This window comes from Lynx canadensis, chromosome A2, assembly GCF_007474595.2.
Source record: "Lynx canadensis isolate LIC74 chromosome A2, mLynCan4.pri.v2, whole genome shotgun sequence".
Taxonomy (NCBI): Eukaryota; Metazoa; Chordata; class Mammalia; order Carnivora; family Felidae; genus Lynx; species Lynx canadensis.
The window spans coordinates 166,380,942-166,402,422 of NC_044304.2; the positions used below are offsets into that span (position 1 = coordinate 166,380,942).

The 21,481-nt window shown below is 45.3% G+C and overlaps 1 protein-coding gene across 4 annotated transcripts in view; it reads left to right on the forward strand.

The window, feature by feature from the left end:
* RBM33 (RNA binding motif protein 33) overlaps positions 1–21,481 on the forward strand; it is a 138,935-nt gene that overhangs the window by 45,618 nt on the left and 71,836 nt on the right. For all 4 annotated transcript variants that reach the window (XM_030308889.1, XM_030308887.1, XM_030308888.1 and 1 more), the window contains 2 exons: positions 14,021–14,192; positions 19,013–19,221. In XM_030308889.1, the coding sequence (XP_030164749.1) occupies positions 14,021–14,192; positions 19,013–19,221 (381 nt within the window). The remainder of the gene's footprint in view (positions 1–14,020; positions 14,193–19,012; positions 19,222–21,481) is intronic.

The following is a 21,481-nucleotide window of genomic DNA, read 5'->3' on the forward strand; positions in this document are numbered from 1 at the left end:
TCAAGGGATGGGCTGATGGAGAAACAAGTTCTAATGTGATTGCTGATAAAGCTCTTGTGTTGAGTTGAATGGTTCACACTTTTGTTGCTTTCTATTGCCGTAAAAATGGTTCAAGTTTCGCATGATTTCAGCCCCCTTACTGCCGCTGAGCTGCGCTGTGTGAGCATATGCACGTTGTTTTTAAGAAGACTTTTCTTTCGTGCTCATTTTAAGTAGCGCTAATTATCAGGGCGCTTGGATTTGAAGCAGAGCTATGTCACTAAGCTCAGCGACCGGGCTAGCGTACTGCACTCCGTCCTCATGAACACAGGGGAGGGCGCATTCTGTGTTTGTGCTGGGTGCTCTCTGCTTAGTCGGGCAATAGCCGTAGTAAAATCTGCCAAAATAATTAAGCATGAGTGCTGAAGATGAAAAGTGCTTGTAAAAACCCAAAGCTATATGAGAAAAACTTACTTTCTCTCTAACGGCTGTCAGGATGGAGAATACTTGCAGGCTTGTGGGCAGCACGGGCTCCAAGAGCAGGAAGACTGTGTTGCTGAAGATGAATTAAATGAGATCACTGACCGCCAGGTTGCTCCTGAACCGGAAGAGGTATTTGCTCGTCTTTTAAAAAGAGCCCAAAATTTTGGTGGTTTTTTTTTTCCTTCCAGATTTAAAATGAGCCATCTTTTTGGCATTAGTGAAAAGTTGATAGATACATCTCTTCTTTGAACGATGAGTGTAGTAAAAAGCCTGACCTTTCTCAAGTCTTTTGGGTGGTGAGTTCTGGTGAGCTGTGATTTCTTTCCATTTAGCTGTTTGCCCTTTAAAGTGTTAGAATATTTTAAATGTTTGAGGGGGGCGTGGGTAGAGATCTTTAAAAAATGTGATGTATGTGTTAGTGCTTTGAAAGGGGTGCTGTAATCATTTTAAATTAGTTCACGTTCGTTAGTCAGAACCATTATGAAAAGAATACTTCTGGGTCCCCCGTGTTTAGGTGCTGTCTCAGGTGCTGAAGAAACAAGGATGGTTGGGAAGCTTGGTCCCTGTGCTCAACGTGTAGCTTAATACGGGGGAGGGAAGGAAAGTGGGCAGATTCGTGTGATGTAAACATAGAAGTGAAGCTTCCCAGCAGAGGCTCAGACCCCTGCTTCACAAGCTCACAGACGGACGGGCCCTCTGGTTGCTGAGGGTGTCTTGGAGCCAGTTGGGAAAGTGGGTGGGCAGGCGTTGAGGCTTTACGGAAGAAGTAACCCATGGAGTAGTCTGAAAAATGGATGTCATTTGGGTGAATAGAGGTGGCATAAGGCATTGGGTTTCATAGCTTCTGTGTTCCAACCTTAGAACTTGTCCTGTGGGCCAAGCACGTGAGCCACAAAATCATTCTGTAGCCTTAGGACCTGTTGGTTTTAAAACTTTTTTTCCTTATTAATGCTTTTTTTCCTTAGTTATTTTCCTTAATACTCTTTCCCCTCCTTTTCCCAAAAGATCACGAAAAGTGATATTTCCCTGGCTTAGGTCATTTACTTTAGGTCTTATGCCAGTGCTTTAGAAACTCACTATATAAAACATTTTATTTACCCTTTCTTTTCCCTGACACAGCGCTGTGATAGAGTATATGAACGTGCGTGCTGTGGACACTTTCCGATACATACTCTTTTCTCCTCTCTAACACGCTAAATGTGATTTTTCCTTTTGTGCTTTCTGTCTCTTGCTATTTGAAATAATTTGAAACTTAGAGAAAAGATAGAAGAATAGTGTGATGAACTCTTTACTCACATTCTGCACTTGTAAAAGGAACCAGGACAAGGAACCAAGACAAAGCTAAAAGAGATGTTAAATTAGAGGTGGTTCCCCTACTTAGGACTGCTCTGTTCTGGCAGTAACGAGCCACTGCACCAAGGTCCAGGGAAACCAGAGATGTCTGTGGGTCGTGTCCACCACAGTGCCTGGTGGAGAGCTTGGAGCCAGCCTCGGTCAGACCAGGGAGGGGTGTTCAGGCTAAACACGTCCGGGAAGGAACTCTTTAAGACGCCACGAGAGGAGAGAAGAGGAAGGGCAGATAGGGGGCTGCAGAAAGCATTCCGAGTGCTGAATCGTTTAGAGGGACACCCATTAGCTCATGTCCCATTTGTTAGTTGGTGGTATTTTGAATTCGGGAAATTAATTTAATTGATTTTTGTCTGTAATTTATTCTTTCAGTATTTTAGGTAATAGTCTTTGGTAATATATTGTGTTTGTGGCATATTTTAGAATGAGAAAAGCTTTTGTGGATTTTAATCTTCAGATGCTCTCTGGAGATACGAAGTACTGTTGTTGAAAGCAGTCAAAGGATAACGGGTGTTACCATTGCCTGGGGACTTCCAGAACTGCCTTTTGTACTCGTAGATCTAGATATTTCAGACTGTAATTGCTGAATTGTGTTCATTACAGTCTTAAAAAACGGTTGTTTTTTAAAAAACGGTAATCTTGCCTTCCATTTTCAAGTATCTTCTGAAGAGAGAGATGTCTTTGGAGGAGCATTTTCGTAAAGGAAATGAACTCCTAATGTGTGTATTAATATGACAGAGTATCTCAGACATACTTAAAGGCTTAAATTGGGGAAAAGTTAGATTCTTCCCTTACACCTTATACCAATATGGCTCTCAGATTGACTAAATATTTCCGTGTAAAAAACAGCCAAACATACACTTATACACATAGATATACACATGTCAAATTGTAAATGTATTGGAAGAAAGCATTTTTTTAAAATGTTTAACTTTTTTTTTTTTTTTTTAACGTTTATTCATCTTTGAGAGACAGAGAGAGACAGAGCATGAGCGGGGAAGGGTCAGAGAGAGGGAGACACAGAATCCTAAGCAGGCTCCAGGCTCTGAGCTGTCAGCACAGAGCCCGATGCGGGGCTCGAACCCACAAACTGCGAGATCGTGACCTGAGCCGAAGTCGGATGCTCAACTGACTGAACCACCCAGGCGCTCCGCTCCGAATGTTTTATTTTTGAGAGCGAGAGAGTGTGAGCGACCATGAGTAGGGGAGGGGCAGAGAGAGAGGAGGACAGAGGATCTGAAGCAGGCTCCAGGCTCCAGGCTCCAAGCTGTCAGCACAGAGCTGATGTGGGGCTCCAACTCACAAACCATGAGATCATGACTTGAGCCAAAGTCAGATGCTTACCCGACTAAGCCACCCAGTCTCCCCAGAAGAAAACACTTTAATAATGGTGACCTAATGGCCTTAGGCTTACCTGCAGAAGAGAATACTCAGCAAATATTAAGAGGTTTATTTTTCACTAATGTCAAAAAATTCCACAAGGTGTTTCAGATCTGGTGTAGACCTCACTGGGTAATCAGGTACCCAGACTTCTAGACTTCCATGGTATGTTCTAGGGCTGCTGTTTTTACCACGGTCTACATCCAAAAAGTGGATTGATTGCAGGAAGACTGAACAGGGGACCCTGCTCGCCCTTTGAAGATACATTCCTGAGTTCTCCTACGACACTTCATAAGTGTCTCTTGAGTTACGCCTTAGGCACGTGGCTGTAACTCACAGCAAGGGAGACTGGTGAATATGGTGTTTTGTTAGGTGACAGCGTGTCCAGTCAAAACTAGGAGTTTTATTATTAAGGACATGATAGAAAATGTGGAAAATTGAGCACCAAGTTGTCTTGGTTATTACTTTCTACTCATGGTAATAGGGCCTTTTTTTGTTCTAAGTATCTATTTTTGAGTGAGATCGAGAGAGACCCAAGTGTGAGCAGGGGAGCGGCAGAGAGAGAGGGAGACACAGAATCCGAAGCAGGCTCCGGGCTCTGAGCTGTCGGCACAGAGCCGGACGTGGGGCTCGAACTCACGGACCGCGAGATCGTGACCCGAGCCGAAGTCGGCCGCTTAACTGACTGAGCCACCCAGGCGCCCCTTTATTTTTTTTTTTTTTAAGTTTATTTATTTTTGAGAGAGAGAGGGAGGGAGGGAGGGAGGTGGGGGAGGGGCAGAGAGCGAGGGAGACACAGAATCTGAAGCAGCTCCAGGCTCTGAGCTGTCGGCACAGAGCCGGACGTGGGGCTCGAACTCACAGACCGCGAGATTGTGACCCGAGCCGAAGTCGGACGCTTAAGTGACTGAGCCACCCAGGCGCCCCTTTATTTTTTTTTTTTTTAAGTTTATTTATTTTTGAGAGAGAGAGGGAGGGAGGGAGGGAGGTGGGGGAGGGGCAGAGAGAGAGGGAGACACAGAATCTGAAGCAGCTCCAGGCTCTGAGCTGTCGGCACAGAGCCGGACGTGAGACTCGAACCCATGAACCATGAGATCATGACCTAAGCTGAAGTCAGACACCTAACTGAGCCACCCGGCGCCCCGGTAAATAAGGCTTTTTTAAGTCATAAGGGAAAAGAGTGACTTGATTATATATAAGTACTCCAAAACACTGTAAAGAAGTTCAGGCACATGACAAATGTGGGGAAATATTTACATGTGAGCCTAAAAATTAATATAGTCAGTAAAGTTAATATGTTCAGTATGTAAGAGTTAAATATACTCAATATATACAGATGAGCTCTCCTATAGAAAGAAGACTAAATAATATGAGAAAGTAATCCAAAAATTAGGTAAGCAAATGAGCATTAAGTATGTAAAATATATTCAGTAAAATAACATGAAAACTGATAATTTTAACCTTTTTTAATACTGGCAAAAAATCAAAATTATTGGTCAGATATAGTCTCGTTCAGTTGGGGGACATTTCAGAAACGTTAACTGCCAGGGGTCTGTCTTCCAAGGTCTCTCGTGTCTGCATATTTGGCGAGCGAAGCTGGCTGCACCTTTGTCGTCAGCCGTCTGTTCACGGATGTTTGTGCGGCACACGGATTTAGAGACGGAGTGTCTTCCTGAAGAACCAGGGGCAGATGTGCTTTCTGCTCATTAGAACACACTGGGCGGGGGGGGGGGGGGGGCTAAACTCTGCGTCCCTCCCGTGTCCTGTAACACAGCCCCCTGCGTTCACAGGGTGCACAGGGAATCGGCTCAGGGAGCTGGCCCCAAAATGCCACTGCTCTGGGTCAGAGTAATGCGTTGTCCTCAGCTGTGACCAGGGTCTCATGTCCTCTCGCTGCCTCCGTGGAACAGTGGCCGGCGACCTCATTAGCTTGCAAGAAGGGTGAATCACACACCCTTCACTGTTCTTGACAGTATCGAAAGCCTTCAAGTTCTTTGGCTCAATAATTCCACCTTGACGAAGTCATCTGAGAGAGTCCATTGAAGATGTGTTCAAAGATGTGTACTCTGGCTCTTCGTTTGCAGCCTTGAGAGTAAATGGAACCAACGTAGTAGGTTTTTCTAGAGGGTTAAATGATGGGGGCTGTAGGTTTACCAGAGGGTGCCCTGGCTCTCTGTTGGGCGTGTAAAGGAAAAAGACCAAGATGATACGATTCCTCCATCTGAGTGTGTGCGCGTGGGTGTGAGACTCTCAACATCCAAATGGAGAGATAAAAAATGGTGATAGTGGTTACTTACCTCTAGATGGTGGGCTTATTTGATACTTTGTATCCCAAATGTTTTATTTAAAAATTTTTAACATTTATTTGTGTGTGTGTGTGTGTGTGTGTGTGTGTGTGACACAGAGCGAGAGAGAGAGAGAGAGAGAGAGAGAGAGAGTGAGAGCAAGAGAGTGAGCACACAGGGATGGGGGTGGGCGTGGGGGGGGAGGGGCAGAGAGAGGGAGACAGAGGATCCGAAGTGGGCTCTGCCCTGAGCACGGAGCCCTATGAGGGCTCGAACTCACAACCAGGAGATCTTAACCTGAGCTGAACTCAAGAGTCGGCTGCTTAACTGAGCCACCCAGGTGCCCCTGTACCCCAAATGTTTTGAAATATTTTTGCTATGACCAAAATAACTTTTAGAAGTGGGGAAAATAAGATGGTTAAAATTTTGACCCTGGAATGTGTAAGGCAAAGAACCAGATTGCATTTGTTAACTCCTGTGATTTCTAGTTGTTGTTAATTCTCACATGAAACATCCTAAGGGTGGATTTCAGTATGAATCTTTTTATAGAACAGAAAGTAAAGTCTCATCCAGATTAAATACTTTTTTTTTTTTAATGCTATCTGTTGGGAGGTATAGTATTTGCTTTCTTTTCTTTTAAGCTCTGTATTCCATAATTTAATTTTAAATTTAGTATTTGAAAGTATTAAAAAATTTTTTTTAATGTTTATTTCTGAGACAGAGACAGAGCATGAGTGGGGGAGGGGCAGAGAGAGAGGGAGACACAGAATCCAAAGCAGCTCCAGGCTCTGAGCCGTCAGCACAGAGCCCGACGTGGGGCTCGAACTCACGGACCACGAGATCATGACCCGAGCTGAAGTCGGAGGCTCAACCGACTGAGCCACTCAGGTGCCCCAATATTTGAAAGTATTTTTAAAAAGTCACTCATACATATACTTTATTCTTTTGTCCCTGATGGTTGGTTGAAGTTTGCCTTATTTATGTTGCTTAATATATTTTTTAAGTGTTTTTAATACGTTTGTATTTTTATATTTACTGTATTTGTATTTGTAACATATTTAAAAAAATTTTTTTTAACATTTATTCATTTTTGAGACACAGAGAGCATGAGTGGGGAAGGGACAGAGAGAGAGGGAGACACAGAATCCAAAGCAGGCTCCGGGCTCCAAGCTGTCGGCACAGAGCCCGACGTGGGGCTCAAACTCACAGACCGCAAGATCATGACCTGAGCTGAAGTCGGACGCTCAACCGACTGAGCCACCCAGGCGCCCCTGTAACATATTTTTCAATATATTTACTTTCCTGTCCTTCTGTCCCGGTGGTTGAAGTTTACCCTGTTTACGTTGCTTGTTTTGTATTGACTGAAAATTCTTTGTAATGTTCTTCGCTGTCAGGACTTTCAATGGTCCTTCTTGGAGGCAGGACATGTGCTGGTCTCTCCCCTCGTGACACGGATCTGGGGCTTGTTTTCTTTCTGAAAGTAGAGTCCGTCTACAAGATCTTTACTGGGAGCATGTGGGTGCGATGCTGCTTGAGGTGTTGAAAGGTAGGGGTCGTGCGCTGTGCGCTGCCGTCGTGCCTTTTGCTTTCGGAGCCTGTCGCTCACAGAGCCCTCCGGGAGGAGTGACACTTGCAGTCAGCCGCCGCACCGTGTTCCTGCCCCTGCCCGTGTGGCGGGGTCTCTGGCTTTTTCATCCATTTCCTTCAGTGTCTGCAGGGTGTTGACGGCCCCGCCCCGGGCAGTCCTGCAGCCTCTGCCGAGGCGAGGAGGCGGTTTGCAGCTCTTCGGAAGACCGCATTCCAGGAGCTGCGTTTGAGTACCTAGTAGAGGCTGAGTTACGGAACCGGAGAGGGACTTGGACGGAGAAGCCTACTTTAGGCGGCTCCTTTTATTTACCGAACGTTCTTGCCTGGTTAGGACGAAGAAGTCACTGTCCTTGCATCAAGTGAGAAAGACAGAACTACGAAGATGACCGCCAAGCCCGCCTCATTCTCTGGCCGCCTCGGTGCCACTCGGGCCGTGGTCTTCAAACACGGCGTAAACGGGCTTGCCGGTTTAGGTACTGTTTTCGTGTCTACGAGAAGTGATGAGGGAAGTCCGCAAACATCTTTGCACGGCGTCGCATACTTCCTGTGAAAACTGTGGTCCCGTTCGTGTTCAGCGGCAGACACAGATCTGACGCGTGCGGTTCGGTGTTTTGAGACGCGTTTTTTCCAGTTACTGTCTTCCTTTGTAAGAAGCAGTTCTGTGACCCCAGAAGATTCCTTCTTCTTTCTTTTCTGGTCAGTCCTGGCTCCCCAGAGGGAAACGGCGTTTCGTATTTGTCGCCTGAAATCAGTCTTTCCTCTTCTAGAGCTTCATAGAAATGTAGCCCTGTCATATGTAAGGTTGACTCTGCGTCTAGCTTCTTTTGTTTAACAGAACGTTTTGGAGACTCATCCAGGTAGTTGTGTATGTCGGTAGTTCATCTCGTCTTGTGAGTGTACCATATTTGTTCATTCTCCCAATAATAAATAGATACTTGGGTTTCCTTTTTTTTTAATCATGAGTAAAGTAATATAAAGAGTTTTTTACACATCTGCCAGTGGCTGTATCTTTTCATGTTCCTTGGTGTTATCTAGGAATGGAATTACTGAGACAGGGTAGAGATATGTTGAATTCTAGAAGAAACCACCAAATGGTTTCGCAGAGTGGCCGTTTCATTTTGTACTCCCGGTGCTCGTGCCTGAGAGTCTCCGTTCTCCGTCACTTGGTACTGTCTGCCTTCCGTTTAGTCCTTGGACTGGTTGTGTCATCATGACTTAAGTGTGTATTCCTTTGCTAACTAAGGATGTTGAGTGCCACTCCTTGTGCCTGTTGGACTTCTGTATCTTCTTTGTGTCCGTTTTTAGTCTTTTAAAAACATGGGTTGTCTTTTTAATTTTTGTCTCTCTACTCCACATGGAGAGTATGTATCGTCTGTGCGTACGTATGTGTTGTCTCTATCTGCCTGCTGCACGTAGAACATTTATACACCTACTGTCTGTATGTTCTTGATAGATAGGTGTTTCCATCCAGATAGACGTTTATCTGTATAGTGAATATTTTCTCTGAGACTGTGGCTTGTGTTACAATTTTCTTAAAGGTGCCTTGTCATGAGCAGAAAATTGCGTTTTGACGAAGACCAGGTAATTCTGCGGCCCAAGAAATCTTTGTCTACCCCGGAGCTGCAAAGATACTAGCCTGTGTTTTCTTCTGGAAGCTCTGTAATGTTAGCTGTTTGTACTTTAGGTCTCTGATCTATCGCAACTGAGACGTGTGTGTGTGTGTGTGAATGAGGCTCACTTTTTTCTGTATGTGCCCCTGATTGTTGCACCATTATTTGTCCCCACTGCATTGCCTTAGTGCTTGTATTGGGAATTAATCGACCATTTAAGTTTGTGTCTCTTTCTGGAACCTTTCTTATTCCCTTGCTGGTGTTCCACTGTCTTGATTACTGTAGCATGAAATCAGGTAGTGTAAATCCACCAGTTTTGTCTTCCTTTTCAAGACTGTTTCGGCTATTCTAGATCTTTCGGATTTCCGTGTAAATTCTGTAACTGATTTGCCAATACCTATTAAAAATCTGATTGGGATTTTGGTAAAGCATGCTTTGTATCTTTCCATGGAATTGGGGGAAAACTGATACCTTAATAATCATGTTGCTATTAATTGACACACTTTAATTCTTCATTTCCGACCTGCCCTATTATGTCTTTGACCTCACTGGCCTCTAGTGCTATGTGGAGTAGAAATACTGGAGCCACTCATTCTTGCCTGGTTCTTGATGGCAGGGGAAGTGTTTGATGTCCCACGAAGTACGTAATACAAGCTCACTGAAGCTTTGTTTGGCTTGCTTTGTTTTCATCAGATTGAAGAAACTCTTTTCTGTATCTAGTTTGCTGAGACTCTTTTAAACGTGAGACATGGGTGTTGGATTTTGTCAGTGCTTTTCCTGCATCTGTCGAGATACTCCTGTGGCTTTTATCCTTCCGTTTATTAATGTGAATTAAATTGACTTTTTTAAAAAACTATATTAACAATACTCCAGGCTTTATTTCCATTACACAAATTTTTAATTATTAATGACTTCTTTCCGTTCCGGGATCCGGTCCAGGGGACCACACTGTTGTGTCTCCTCCGGTCTGTGTTAGTTTGTCAGTCTTTCCTTGTGTTTCACAACTTTCGACTTGTGTTTGTGACAGTCTAAAGAGGTGACCTGGCCAGGTATCCTGTAGACTGTGTGCAGTCTGGGCCTGTCTGGTATTTTCCTCATGATTAGACTGGAGTTCAGGGATTTTGGAGAGAATATCACAGAGGTCCGATGCCCTTCTCCTCCGTCACACCACTGGGTACAGGACCTCCCTGGCAGTGTTAGCCTTGATCATGTGGTCGGGTCAGGTTTGCCATGGTGGGTGGTAGGTCTGTAAAGTGCTGTCTTTCCTTTGCCCCGCTCTGTTCTTTGGAGGCAAGTCCCTAAGGGTGCGTGGTCGCCTGTCAAGGTGTGGGGAAGGCCTGAAGTTCCACCTCCGGAGGAGGGCTTGGGGCAGGGGGGCTATCTGCGGGGAATTTGGAATTCATCTCCAAGATGTGTTAATTGAGTGTTTTGAATGTTAAATCAGCCTTGTGCTTCTGGCTCTTGCTAAACCTCACTTGGTTCTGATGTATTTTCCTTTTTATATTTTGCTGGATTCCATGTGCTTTTATTGTTTTAAGGAATTTTGTGTCTGTATTTATGAAGGATATTGGTCTGTAATTTTCTTAACAATTTTTGCACAGTTTGCTCCATCTTTCCAACTTGTAAATTTTCACTGTTGGTAGAATCAGAATTTGTATTTGATTTGTATGTGTATTTCATGATATAATGAAGAATTATTCTCTATCAGATATTCTGTAAGCATTAAAAACTTCTGGGAAGTTTTTTTAAAAACAGTGTTCTGTATACTTTTCTCCACCCCCCCAACTCCCAGGCCCCCCACCCCTGTTTCAGAGAACTGCCAGTTTTTTCCCCCTTGGGTTTGGGATCGAATACTGAATTTTCTTTCAAGACACTGAGAGATCACAGGTTCATTTCAGAATTAGCTGGAGAGCTTAAAAAATATGCAGGTCTGGGTCTTGCCAGAATTCGACTTTCTAATTGTTTATGTATACAGTTGACCCTTGAACAATGCTGGGGTTAGGGGTGCTCGTCCCCACTCAGTCAAAAATCTGCATGTAACTTTTACTTTTGGATCCCCTAGAACTTAGCTACCAAGTGCCTTACTGGTAACAGAAGTAGTTGATTAGCACCTATTTTATATGTTATGTGTATTATATGCTATAATAAATAATAAAGCAAGCTGGAGGAAAGAGATGTTATTAAGAACATCTTAAGGAGGGGCACCTGGGTCGCTCATTCGGTGAAACACCTGACTCTTGATTTCAGCTCAGGTCTTCATCTCAAGGTTGTGAGTTCAAGCCTCGCGTTGGGCCATAAGGAAGATCTGTTGATAGTACCGTATTCATCCAATAAATCCACATATACGTGGACCTGTGCCTTTCCCACCTGTGTGGTTCAAGGGACAGCGGAATGTGATCAGATTCTGACTTGTCTGTCTCTGAAGAGCTTTCACAGTGGTTTTAATGTGTGCCCTCTGCTAAGAGTCACAATTATGGCTTTCAGCTTTTCATCATAATTAAGTAGCTAAAATTAAACCTCTGAGTACTTTTGGCAGAGCCTAATAAGATCACAGATACACAATTATTTAACTTCTTGTACAATAAAATTTTAAGATAACTTGATTATTGTTTGTCACCCAACACCACCCTTCCTATGAATGGAATACTAGATAGTCCTTGTCAAAAACTGTCCAGAAAGTCAGCATTTTGGCAGATTGGCTGTTTAATTCTATAAATCATATGGCTAAAAGAGATGGTTTTTTCCTTTTCTTTTTTTTGAGCCCAGTATTTAGAGTAAGAGGCAGTAACCAGTGCCTGAAGGCACGAGTCCAGTTTAGTGAAGGTTGTCAAATGCACTGTAGTTGAGGCAGGCGAAGCCACTTCAGGGCTTGTGTAGTCCTTGATGTAGTTCCCGGCTTAATTGGACACCTGTACCACAAGTTTGCGTTCTAGAAATTCCATTGCTCAGAAAACCAACTTAATGCAGTGCTTCTGTAGTCCTGCCTTCCCTCCGTTTCTAACCACTGGCAACCAGTATGTTTTCTCTTGGAGCACGTCCTGTGAGCGGACTTGTCGCAGTATATCGCGATTGGCCTCTCCCATCCCACACACCTTTGCCACCTCACCCCAGGTGTCTATCTGTAGCTCATGCCTTGCTAGGGCTCAGGAGCATCGAATGGACCCGCTTTATGTGTCCATTCACTTACTGTTGATCCAGTTTTGCTGACCCAAAAGAGAGCTGTAAATATTTTCCTATAGGTTTTTACATGCACATAAATGATCATTTCTCTTGGATAAATACCTGGGAATGCGAAATGCTGGGTCATAGACTCGATTTGTTGGTGGGTTTTAGGATTTGCTTCAAAGAAAGACTTTTCCAGTCATCCTTGTTCTCTTGAGATTTCTTAGGTGGAGATTTGGATGCAGAATACCCTTTATTAGCTTCGTATTGTCATGGTGTGCATTGAACTGGTTGGAAGGTCTTTGAACTGAAATTACTGTTAATGGTTGAATTAGGAATGACTCTTGTAATAAATGGAATCTTTGCTTTATTGGTGGCCATTCCTTTCCCTCCTCTGTGGCCTGGCTACTCAAAAAGCATGGTCTGTGAAGCGTGTTGGCTTCACGTGGAGCATGTTAGAAATTCAGAGTCTCAGGCCCCCCTGTGGAGTCATGATCTGCATCAGAACCGGGTTCCCGGTGACGGGTGTGGACATGACATTTGAGAAGCACTGCTCTGGAGCATACGGACGGACGAGGAGAAGAGCACTTCGTCCGTGAGCTTACCCTTGAGTGGAGCGGAGTGCCGCCCAGGCCCAGCTGGGCCCTTCGCAAGTGTTACTCATTGGTTTCAGGTATTCAGGAAGGCGGGAATAATATCAAATATCAAACCGACAAAATGCCAAGACTTTGGTGCTTTAAGATTCCATGCTATACTAAATGTCAGAGTACTGAAAGGTAGCGTCACTGTCATCAGGCTTAAAATATATAGTCATACATTCGTCATTGTATCTTCAGGCATTTGAACTCCTGAAGGTGTGTAGAGACTTGCAGTATTCACAGCAGTGAGTACGTGCATTTGTAGTTGACCTTTTTTCATGGAAAATGTTGGGAGGAGAATATAAAACAGTTGTCTTTTGGGTTTATGTTAAATTTTTTCTTGTGCATTTTCTAATGAGGCAGTTCATTTTTGTTTCTGTTAAGAGTAAAGCACATTTAGGGGCGCCTGGGTGGCGCAGTCGGTTAAGCGTCCGACTTCAGCCAGGTCACGATCTCGCGGTCCATGAGTTCGAGCCCCGCGTCAGGCTCTGGGCTGATGGCTCAGAGCCTGGAGCCTGCTTCCGATTCTGTGTCTCCCTCTCTCTCTGCCCCTCCCCCGTTCATGCTCTGTCTCTCTCTGTCCCAAAAATAAATAAACGTTGAAAAAAAAAAAAAAAAAAAAAAGAGTAAAGCACATTTAAAATAACGAATCATGAGAATCGAGGGGCAAATTATGTTTTCTTGTGTTTACAAAAAGCATTTGTGTGAACCTGGCACTCAATAAGTGCCTGTCTTATTCTCTCCCAGTAGGTCACTGAGACCAAGTAAAAGGTCAAAAGTGATCAGTGGCATAAAAGGAACATTTGTGATGAAGAATTGTTGATGAAGAAATGACTTTCAGTTGGGACCAGATTAGGCAGTATTTTTGTGGGAATACTGACATAATAAAATAGGAGATAAAAGCTGGTTTCAGTGTAACTGGGAAAAAAAAAAAAAAGTTGTGTTGTTGCAGTAAAATCTGGGCCAGAGGCGGCGATGCAGACCCTGGATGGTGGAGTGAAGCACTAGGGTGAGAGCGCAGGGGGGAAGCAGGTGGAGGCTGGAAAAACTAAGCAACGTAACAACAGGTTTGGAAATCATGGCAGATGGGGTCAGGAGTTACCGGAAGCATCGAGCCTGTGTGACCGGAAAGGAGTGGGTTCTCCTGGAATGTAAGTTCCACAGGGGGACATGTGCCCAAAAGTCTTAAAGCTCCAGTGTTGGTTTAAGGAATACATGGACTTTTGCTGGCGTCTGGGTCAGACTTGAGGCCAGCAGGGACTTTAGAAATTCGCGAGTTTGCTCTCAGAAGTAGAAGTAACAGTATATATAGGGTTTGTCTGTTAATTACAAGCCAGAATTGAACTCTTTCCAACGTGTTTTTTAATGTTTGAGATCATTTGTTTCTCGTATCGGTTTAGGGTTTCACATGGCCTTGTGACAGAACATTTTGCAGCATCTTTACATCTGAAATATAAAGAACCTTATATATATAAAATCAGGCTTCAGTGTTTAATTCAAAAGAATGTGAACTCAGTCTCCGTTTTTGTTTTGTGTGTCTGCATTGTAGGGAGGTATGGAGACTTTGGAGCTACAGAAGGACGTAAAAGAAGAATCCGATGAGGAAGATGATGATGATGAAGAATCTGGACGATTGCGGTTCAAAACTGAAAGGAAAGAAGGAACAATTATTAGGCTCTCAGATGTAACTAGAGAGAGAAGGAACATTCCAGAAACTTTGGGTAACTTTTTTTGTCTGTCTCCCATCCTTCTTCACTCCCATTTCAACTTCCTCCATAGTACTATTATGATTAGTTAAATAGGTTAAAAAAATTTTTTTTTGACTTTATAGATTATTATGCATGGCCGTCCAGAGAGTGGACGGTCTGTGTGAGGTTAGAGCTGAGTTATGGTGCTGTAAAAGTCATTCTACAAAAATGACTGTTTTCTGGATTAAAAATGTTTGAATAAAATATTTGATTGCTTATTTTTTTAATAGCTTTTCTTTTGGAGTCGATGGCCTAGACCCACTCTCGTGCATGTTACGCAGTTCCTGGCCGGCTCTGGGAAGGTGTGTGGGGACGGCCCTTTGACCCCTCTTGAGACCACGAGGTTGCTAGGGCTAATTCAGGACTAGACAGTTTGTATTTTGTACCTGTTAGTGTCATTATAACCATCTGTTTTTGTGTTTTCTTTTTCCGTCTGCCACTCCTCTCCGTGTTTGAGGAGATAAGATCGTTCAGACGTAGTCAGTTGAACAAATCATTTTGAACAAACGCTGCTTTTGAAGGTCTGCTGCGGCAGGCCGTTGCCGGCCAGCAGAGAGCCTTCATCAGCACTCACCCTACCCCATCCCGCAACTGTTTTCTCCAGTGTCCATTGCAGAGATAAAGCAGTGGTTCTTAGATTTGAGTGAGCAGCAGAATCACCTAGAAGGCTTGTTAAAACACAGATTCCTAGACCTACTCCCAGCTCCTGCGATGCGGTAGGTTTCAGGGGGTGTCCAAGAAAGTTGCATTTCTGCTGAGTTCCCGGGTGCTGCCGCGCCTGCTGTTCTGGAACCCGGGTTTTGAGAACCACTGGGATTTTGTACGGAATTCCAGGAGGCAGGTGGGAGGGTGGAAGGACAGGGTTCACCTGCTTCCTGGTGTTGGTCAAAATGGAAATCGGGAAACTAACCCCCAGTGACTACGTTTATTTCTTCTTAAGCCATTATCAGCCATTTTTTAGTTGGAAACACGAGCGTGTGTCCATGAGCGGCAGATGTGAATTGTGCACGAGGATACGGAGCTCCCGAGGCGTGCAGGTTAACAGCTGTGAGGGAACCACTCTTGCCACGTTCCCTCACGCAGTGAGCTCTGTGGAGAGCTTGCCCTAGACTCTTGGGTTCTCTGCTTCTTTCCCCTCTGAGTTCCTCTACCTGTTGGCCCAGGAGTTCCCTGCCTTTTTCTCCAGTTATGCTATAAAGTTGCCAGTTTGTCTGAAGCAGGACAACACAAGTTTTCTAAGAAGGAAGGTCTGAAGTTGGCCTTGGGTGAAAGGAGATGAGCGGAAGTCTTAAAACAGAAGGGTGGGGGAAGAACACAGTGGATCCTTCAGCAGGAGGAATCGATAATGTTACATCCTTGCCCGAACCTGATGTCTCTGGCCACCTCCCGGCCTCAGCCAGGGCCATCTCTCTGTATTGTACCTGCCCCGGGCACTGACCTCACATCTGGAGGTGTCCGGCCTGCTCGTGCTCACTCTCTGTGTCGCTTTAATTCCTGTGTCTCAGGACCTTTGCCTCGTTTTGCTGTTTTCAGGGTCGTTTGTACCTCCTGAGAGATGGAGCCTGAAGGGGTTAGTGGTAGGCAAGCCGGAGACCTGAAATACGGCGGGGAGAGAGTCTGGAGTCCTTGGAGGCAGAGGGGCCGTCAGCATAGACAGTGTAGACATTTAACAGTTTCTTTTAAACGTTAACAAGTAAGGCTTAAGTATGTTTGTGCAAATACGGCCAGGTACTAAGGTAGGTGAAAATGGTGCTTAAATGCTCCATACTTGTGAGCCCCGCATGAGGAAGCTTAGTGTTTGAAACACGAGCTTTTCCTAACTCAGGCTTATTCCCCGAACCAAAGGGACTTTTCTGTCCATGTAAAGATTGGTTTTCTAAAACAGTAAGCTCTCATTACCTTGATCCCCCTCCTCCAACGAAAGGTTAATTTTGTGCATAAGAAAATACTGATTGAGAAAGAGAAGCTGCTACAGTATTTGTGTTTTACCCATCAGTTTATCTGCGTGCTCCTGGCGAGAGAGACGTCAGGTTCAGGTTCTGTACAGAAATCCTTACATGTATTTGACTGTATAATGCTGTCCACCCACTCCTTGTAATGGAATTAAAATATCTTGCTACCAGAGTCCAGATGTTGTTTCCTATAATATGTATTTCTTGACAAATGGTGTCCTTTAACATTTTTAATACAAATAAAAATTATTTTGTGATATAATTGATTAACGTTGAGAACACTCCACTCTTTAAAAAGAAGAATGAGATCGTCCTCTGGCCCCCCTGTTTCTGACTCTTTGGGCTGCGTGTGGACAGCCAGTGCCCGCTAGAACCTAACAAGGTGTGGGTCGCCCTTAGTCTTTCCTGTGTTCACACAGGTAGCGCCGTCCCTAAATGAGGAAGAACTTGGATTCATATGTATGACAGTCTGGCAGCTATAGAACCTTGTGTATAGTCATTGATGTGGATTTGGAATTCAGGTAGAGTTTGGGCTTTCGTGTAGGTTACGACCTTAAGTAAGGAGCTCAGCCAGCATTCTGGAAACTAAACCTTTTCTTAGTTTCCCCGAGGGTGGCACAAAGCTATGTGCTTAGCAGATAGAGGTCACTCGTTACACACAGAGGATGCTGTAGGGTATGAGGGCCTCACTCACTTGGGAAACCCAGCTGAGCAGGGTTTCTAGAACACACATATGTAAAGGACTGACAAATTTTGGATGGAAATCTCAGAAGCCACCTCTGGACAGTGGGTGTCCGTGACTGGTTTTCCTAAAGCCTCAGCACAGAGGTGCAGAGCAGTCAGGCCTTTGGCCTGACCGAGGTGGGCCTGAGATTCTCCTGGGAAGCAGGACAGCAGTGCGTGCAAGACAACATTTATTTTAGGCCTGCTTTTATCCATTAATCTAGGAGTAGGCATCTAGATTTGGCAATAGTCTAAGTTTCGCTGGCACACGTAATGTGTTAAAGTACATTTTATTGCTTTAGCCTAAAGAACATTCTTATGTCCACATAATGTTCTCTTGAAATAAAGTCCGTAGTTAATTTTGCTTAAGGCAGAGGATCTGTGGGAAAGAGTATTTTCATCTAATAACAAACAGTCCAAGATTGATAGTGCCAGCAGGAGGGTACTTGATGGTCCTTGTGTTACAAGCAAGGGTTTTACAAATTTCTTCGTTCAAGTTCTCTTGTAAAAAAAAATTCAGACTATCATTTATTTCCATTTCGCCAAATAAGCTGTGTATTTTGCAAATATTGACTTGTTATGTATTAATCCAGCTGTTATAAAATTATTTGTACCCAGATGTTTTCCCTAAGCACATCTTAGGGCAATACAGTGTAAAACTTTGTTACATTGAACTCTGTCTCTTTACTTTAGAATATGGACATAGTTCAGAAAACACTTAAGAGGAAATTAACATTTCAGTTGAAGTTACAAATGTAATTTCCATCCTGTCATATTTTGGTGACCTTTTGTGACAGCTTGTCTCAATTGGAGGAAAGCATTTTTACTTGCTGATTAAAGATGTCATTTGAAACCATTTTATTACTGGGGATAGTGAAATCAATCTTGACACTTAGAACCACTAGAAAAATAATTGCTGATTCACCGCATAAAATGTGTATGTGAACCAGTCATGTAGTCAAGATGAGAATAAAAGTCTGTGCTTGTTAAGAAGAGATTAAATTTTCTTTTGAATGGGGTCTAGATTTATTTGAAGGGGAGGGGAATACCATAGAAACAATATCAAGAAAATGAAATGTGGCTTAAGAGATTTTGGAAGAGTTTGGAGATGATTATGGAATCTGAGATAGGAGCTAAAGCTGGTAATGTTTAAAATTTGTCCTTCACTCTGGAAGAAGGTGTAAGTAAGAACGCCCCTCGGGATTCAGTGAAACCTTTACAAGGTACACGTTTGTTAACGTGAGATATCACAGTTTACGTAGTATTTTAAAATAAAGGAACCGTATCTGAGTAAGTCGGCTTTTCTCCTTTAGGGATTTAGAATAAGGTGCCAGCTGAAGTTTCTTAGGGCCAGCGTCCGTGTTTTTATATCCTTAAAGCAGTGGTCGGAGAGGTGAGGGTCTCCTGGGCATCCCACAGGTGTTTGCATTCGTGGGTTTTTTTCTTCTGTGGCTCTGCTCTCATTTGCTACAGCTTCCGTAGCAGACAGCGTGGGTGTAAGCCTTTTTTCACAGAGTAAAGGTCTCTTTAAATAAATCTGAAATGATCATACGAAATGAGTTTTCCACTGTATGAGATTAATTATTTGATTTCCGAGTGATGCCCTTAATAGTTCCGCTTAAATCAGAACAAACAGGAATTTATTTGATTGATTGATTTTTTATCTATCTTGAGTCTGTGTGCCACGGTGCATTCATAATACCTGGGCGGGTCTCACTGAGAAATTGTATCGGGGCGGGCCTGGTGGGCCCAGGTCCTCCCCACCGTTGTCTGCTGTCCGTGAAAGAGAAAGTGTCCGCGGCAGTTTGAGGGCAATGGTTAAACCGAACTTCAGGCCCTTCTTTTTAGCTTCCCTCTGCACCGTTTTGTGGTCTCCAACGAAAAGACTTGAACTTGGCGGAGGCTCCTTGTGTCTTCCTCCCCGGGAAAAGCATGTCCTCATTTAACGGGTGTCTCCCGGGCGCTGAACCCCGCTCGCTGCTGGTTTAGTTCCCTGCTGTGGGTGAGACCCTTGCTGTCTCGGGGTTTCCTTGTCCTGTGTGTCTTCCCTGATTTCTCCCTGTGTATCGAGTTTAGGCCGTTTGAAGATTTCTAACACGTATGCATCTTTTCAAATAGAGCTTTCAGCCGAAGCCAAAGCCGCGTTGCTTGAGTTCGAAGAGAGAGAGCGACAGCATAAGCAGGGACGCTATGGCTCGAGGCGGGGAGGAAGGAGAGGAAGCTCTTTAGTGTGTCGTGGAATGGGAGACCAGAGGAGAGAGAGCAGTGAGCGAGCAAGAATAAAAGATCACAGACCTGCCCTGCTTCCGACGCAGCCTCCTGGCGTGGTAATTCTTAGTTTTATTGTGATAGCCCAACACGTTAGAACAAATGAAAATGTGCCTTTGTGGGTTTCGTACTTTGTGTGTATCACCGAGTCTGAACTTAAAGTTTAATGCGAGGAATGATGGCGAAAGTTTCTTTATGGTATGCTCTCACCTGTGTCCTTATAAATTCCGTCCCCCTCCTGGTAGTCGGGCAGTGAGAAATCACTCTGTACTTACGGAGGACGAAGCAGTGAGAGGCTTATGTCCTCAAGGGACAGGAGCCCCAGAGGAGCCAGGCTTCCGTCCTCTCCCTGCTTGTCCTGAGTGCCCGCGCTCAAAACACTGACTGTACGTGGAGAATCCGGGTAGCACTGTTCATTTTATAAAAATGGCTTTTTCTTTGTACTGTTTCCCATCGGTTTCTCCTTAAATCGGAGCAGATTCTCTTAGAGTAAGTGTCCTGTGCTATCCATACTCACATACTTGTAATTTCAGCTGAAGTTGAATTTCCTGTGCATTTCAAAGAGGAGATATCGCAGAGGTAAAGAAGGATTAAAGTGATTTTTATGTTCTTTTAGTTCGCTTTAGGATTTTATGGCTCCTTCCTTCAGAAGCCAATCTCCAAGGACAAATTTGCTTAATACAAGTATGTGTCCACTGTGTCTGCCACATGTCCCTCCTCCATTTTTATCTGAATTTAGGGGAAAGCCACATTTTGCCTCTGTGTAGAACTGTTAAGTGTTAGCATGCATCCATTTGTGAAATGTAACAAGGGAGAAGAGGTAACTTAACTGTTTTTGCATGATTTCCGTTTTGAGGTGCAGGAAGGGGAGAGAGGTAGGTGGGTTGATTACAGCATAAAGAAGCTGACGATGTTCATAACTGCTGTTTGCTCACACAACTGTTTTGTTCTTAAGCTTCTCCAACGGTAAAAAGGCTGGACTTGATTTCTTTTTCTTCCCCATCCCTTATCCTTGCCCCAGCCTCCACTTGCCATGTATTCAACAGCCAATTCAGTGATTTTGGCCTCCTTGGGGGAGAGGGGAACAGCCACACGGGAGATTTGTTTTTGTGTAGCTGTGTCTCTGTGATCCCGGAGAGGTAACTTCACACCCACGGACGGGAGGCGTGCCCAGCCAGCATCCTTCGTCCTTCAGAGGGGCCGACGGAGCGGGGCTGGGAGCGCTTGCGCATCCCTAGCCGAGTGGAGGACAGACCGGGGCCCTTGCCAGGGGTGTCGTGTCCCCAGAGCTCTCGTGACCACGGAGAGCTCTGGAGCCCACTGGGAGCTGGGGACGGGCCTATGGCTGGCCCTGCTCGGCCTAATGGTGCTCTGGGCTGGAAGCTCTGTGCTCGCGTCTCCTGGTCACAGTGATGTGAAGTTTCCGTGTACTGGGAAGACCAGGGCTGTCGGGGATGAACTTGAGCTCGCTCCCACCTGCGACCACGAGCGCTTTTGACCCCGCTCACTCTCGCACCCCAGAGCGGTCTGTCTGGACTCTTGCGGGAAGAATGAGTCAAAGGCTTGCTCGTGGCTTTGTGTCAGTCCGTCTCCTCCTAGGTCGGTCCCTTGCCGCCTGGACTCCGCTCTCCTCACTTCCTGACTGTGCTCTCAGAGTCACTGCTCCCCTGCGCCTCCTGGCTGCTGTGCCCTGGCGCCTTGGGTGTCCGCGGCGAGCTCCTCCTCAGGGAGGAGCGCCTGAGGCTGGCGCTGTGCTCTCTCTCCTCCCCTCTTCAGCTGTCCTCTCGTCCGCCCTCCTTCTGGTCAGAGCTCTTGCTGGGCGGCGGCGTCCTTCCTGCCACCTGCCCTCGCTGTGCGCACCTGCGTCTCCCAAGCCCTCGCCTCTGGCGCGCTCCGAGCCCCTCCGTGCGCTTCCTGGCTCTGCCCCGTGCCCCTCCACGTGGGCGCCTCCCAGGCCCCCCGCTCCGCTCGATGAGAGCACGCCATTTCCTTCGCACCCCTTCACGCTCTTGAGTGAAGAAGGAGCCTGCACGGTGCCCGTCCTCCGTTCAGTTCAGATCTGACTCATGAGCCTCTTGTCAGCGTGCTCCTCGTGGGGATTCCCTGGTGGCTTGGATCCCTACTCACAGTGCAGGGGTGTGCCCAGCACCTGGCGGCGTGAGGCCCGAGAGGGAGCGCTTCTGGATGCCGGGAGCGCGGAGAGCTGAGGACCCAGGCCAGCACTGGAATGTCTCTGGAAGAGTCCTCCCTGAGACCAAGGCCATATACGCTCTGGTTTCCGAATCCTCGTCGTTCCTCTGAAATTTGTCTTCCCTACTG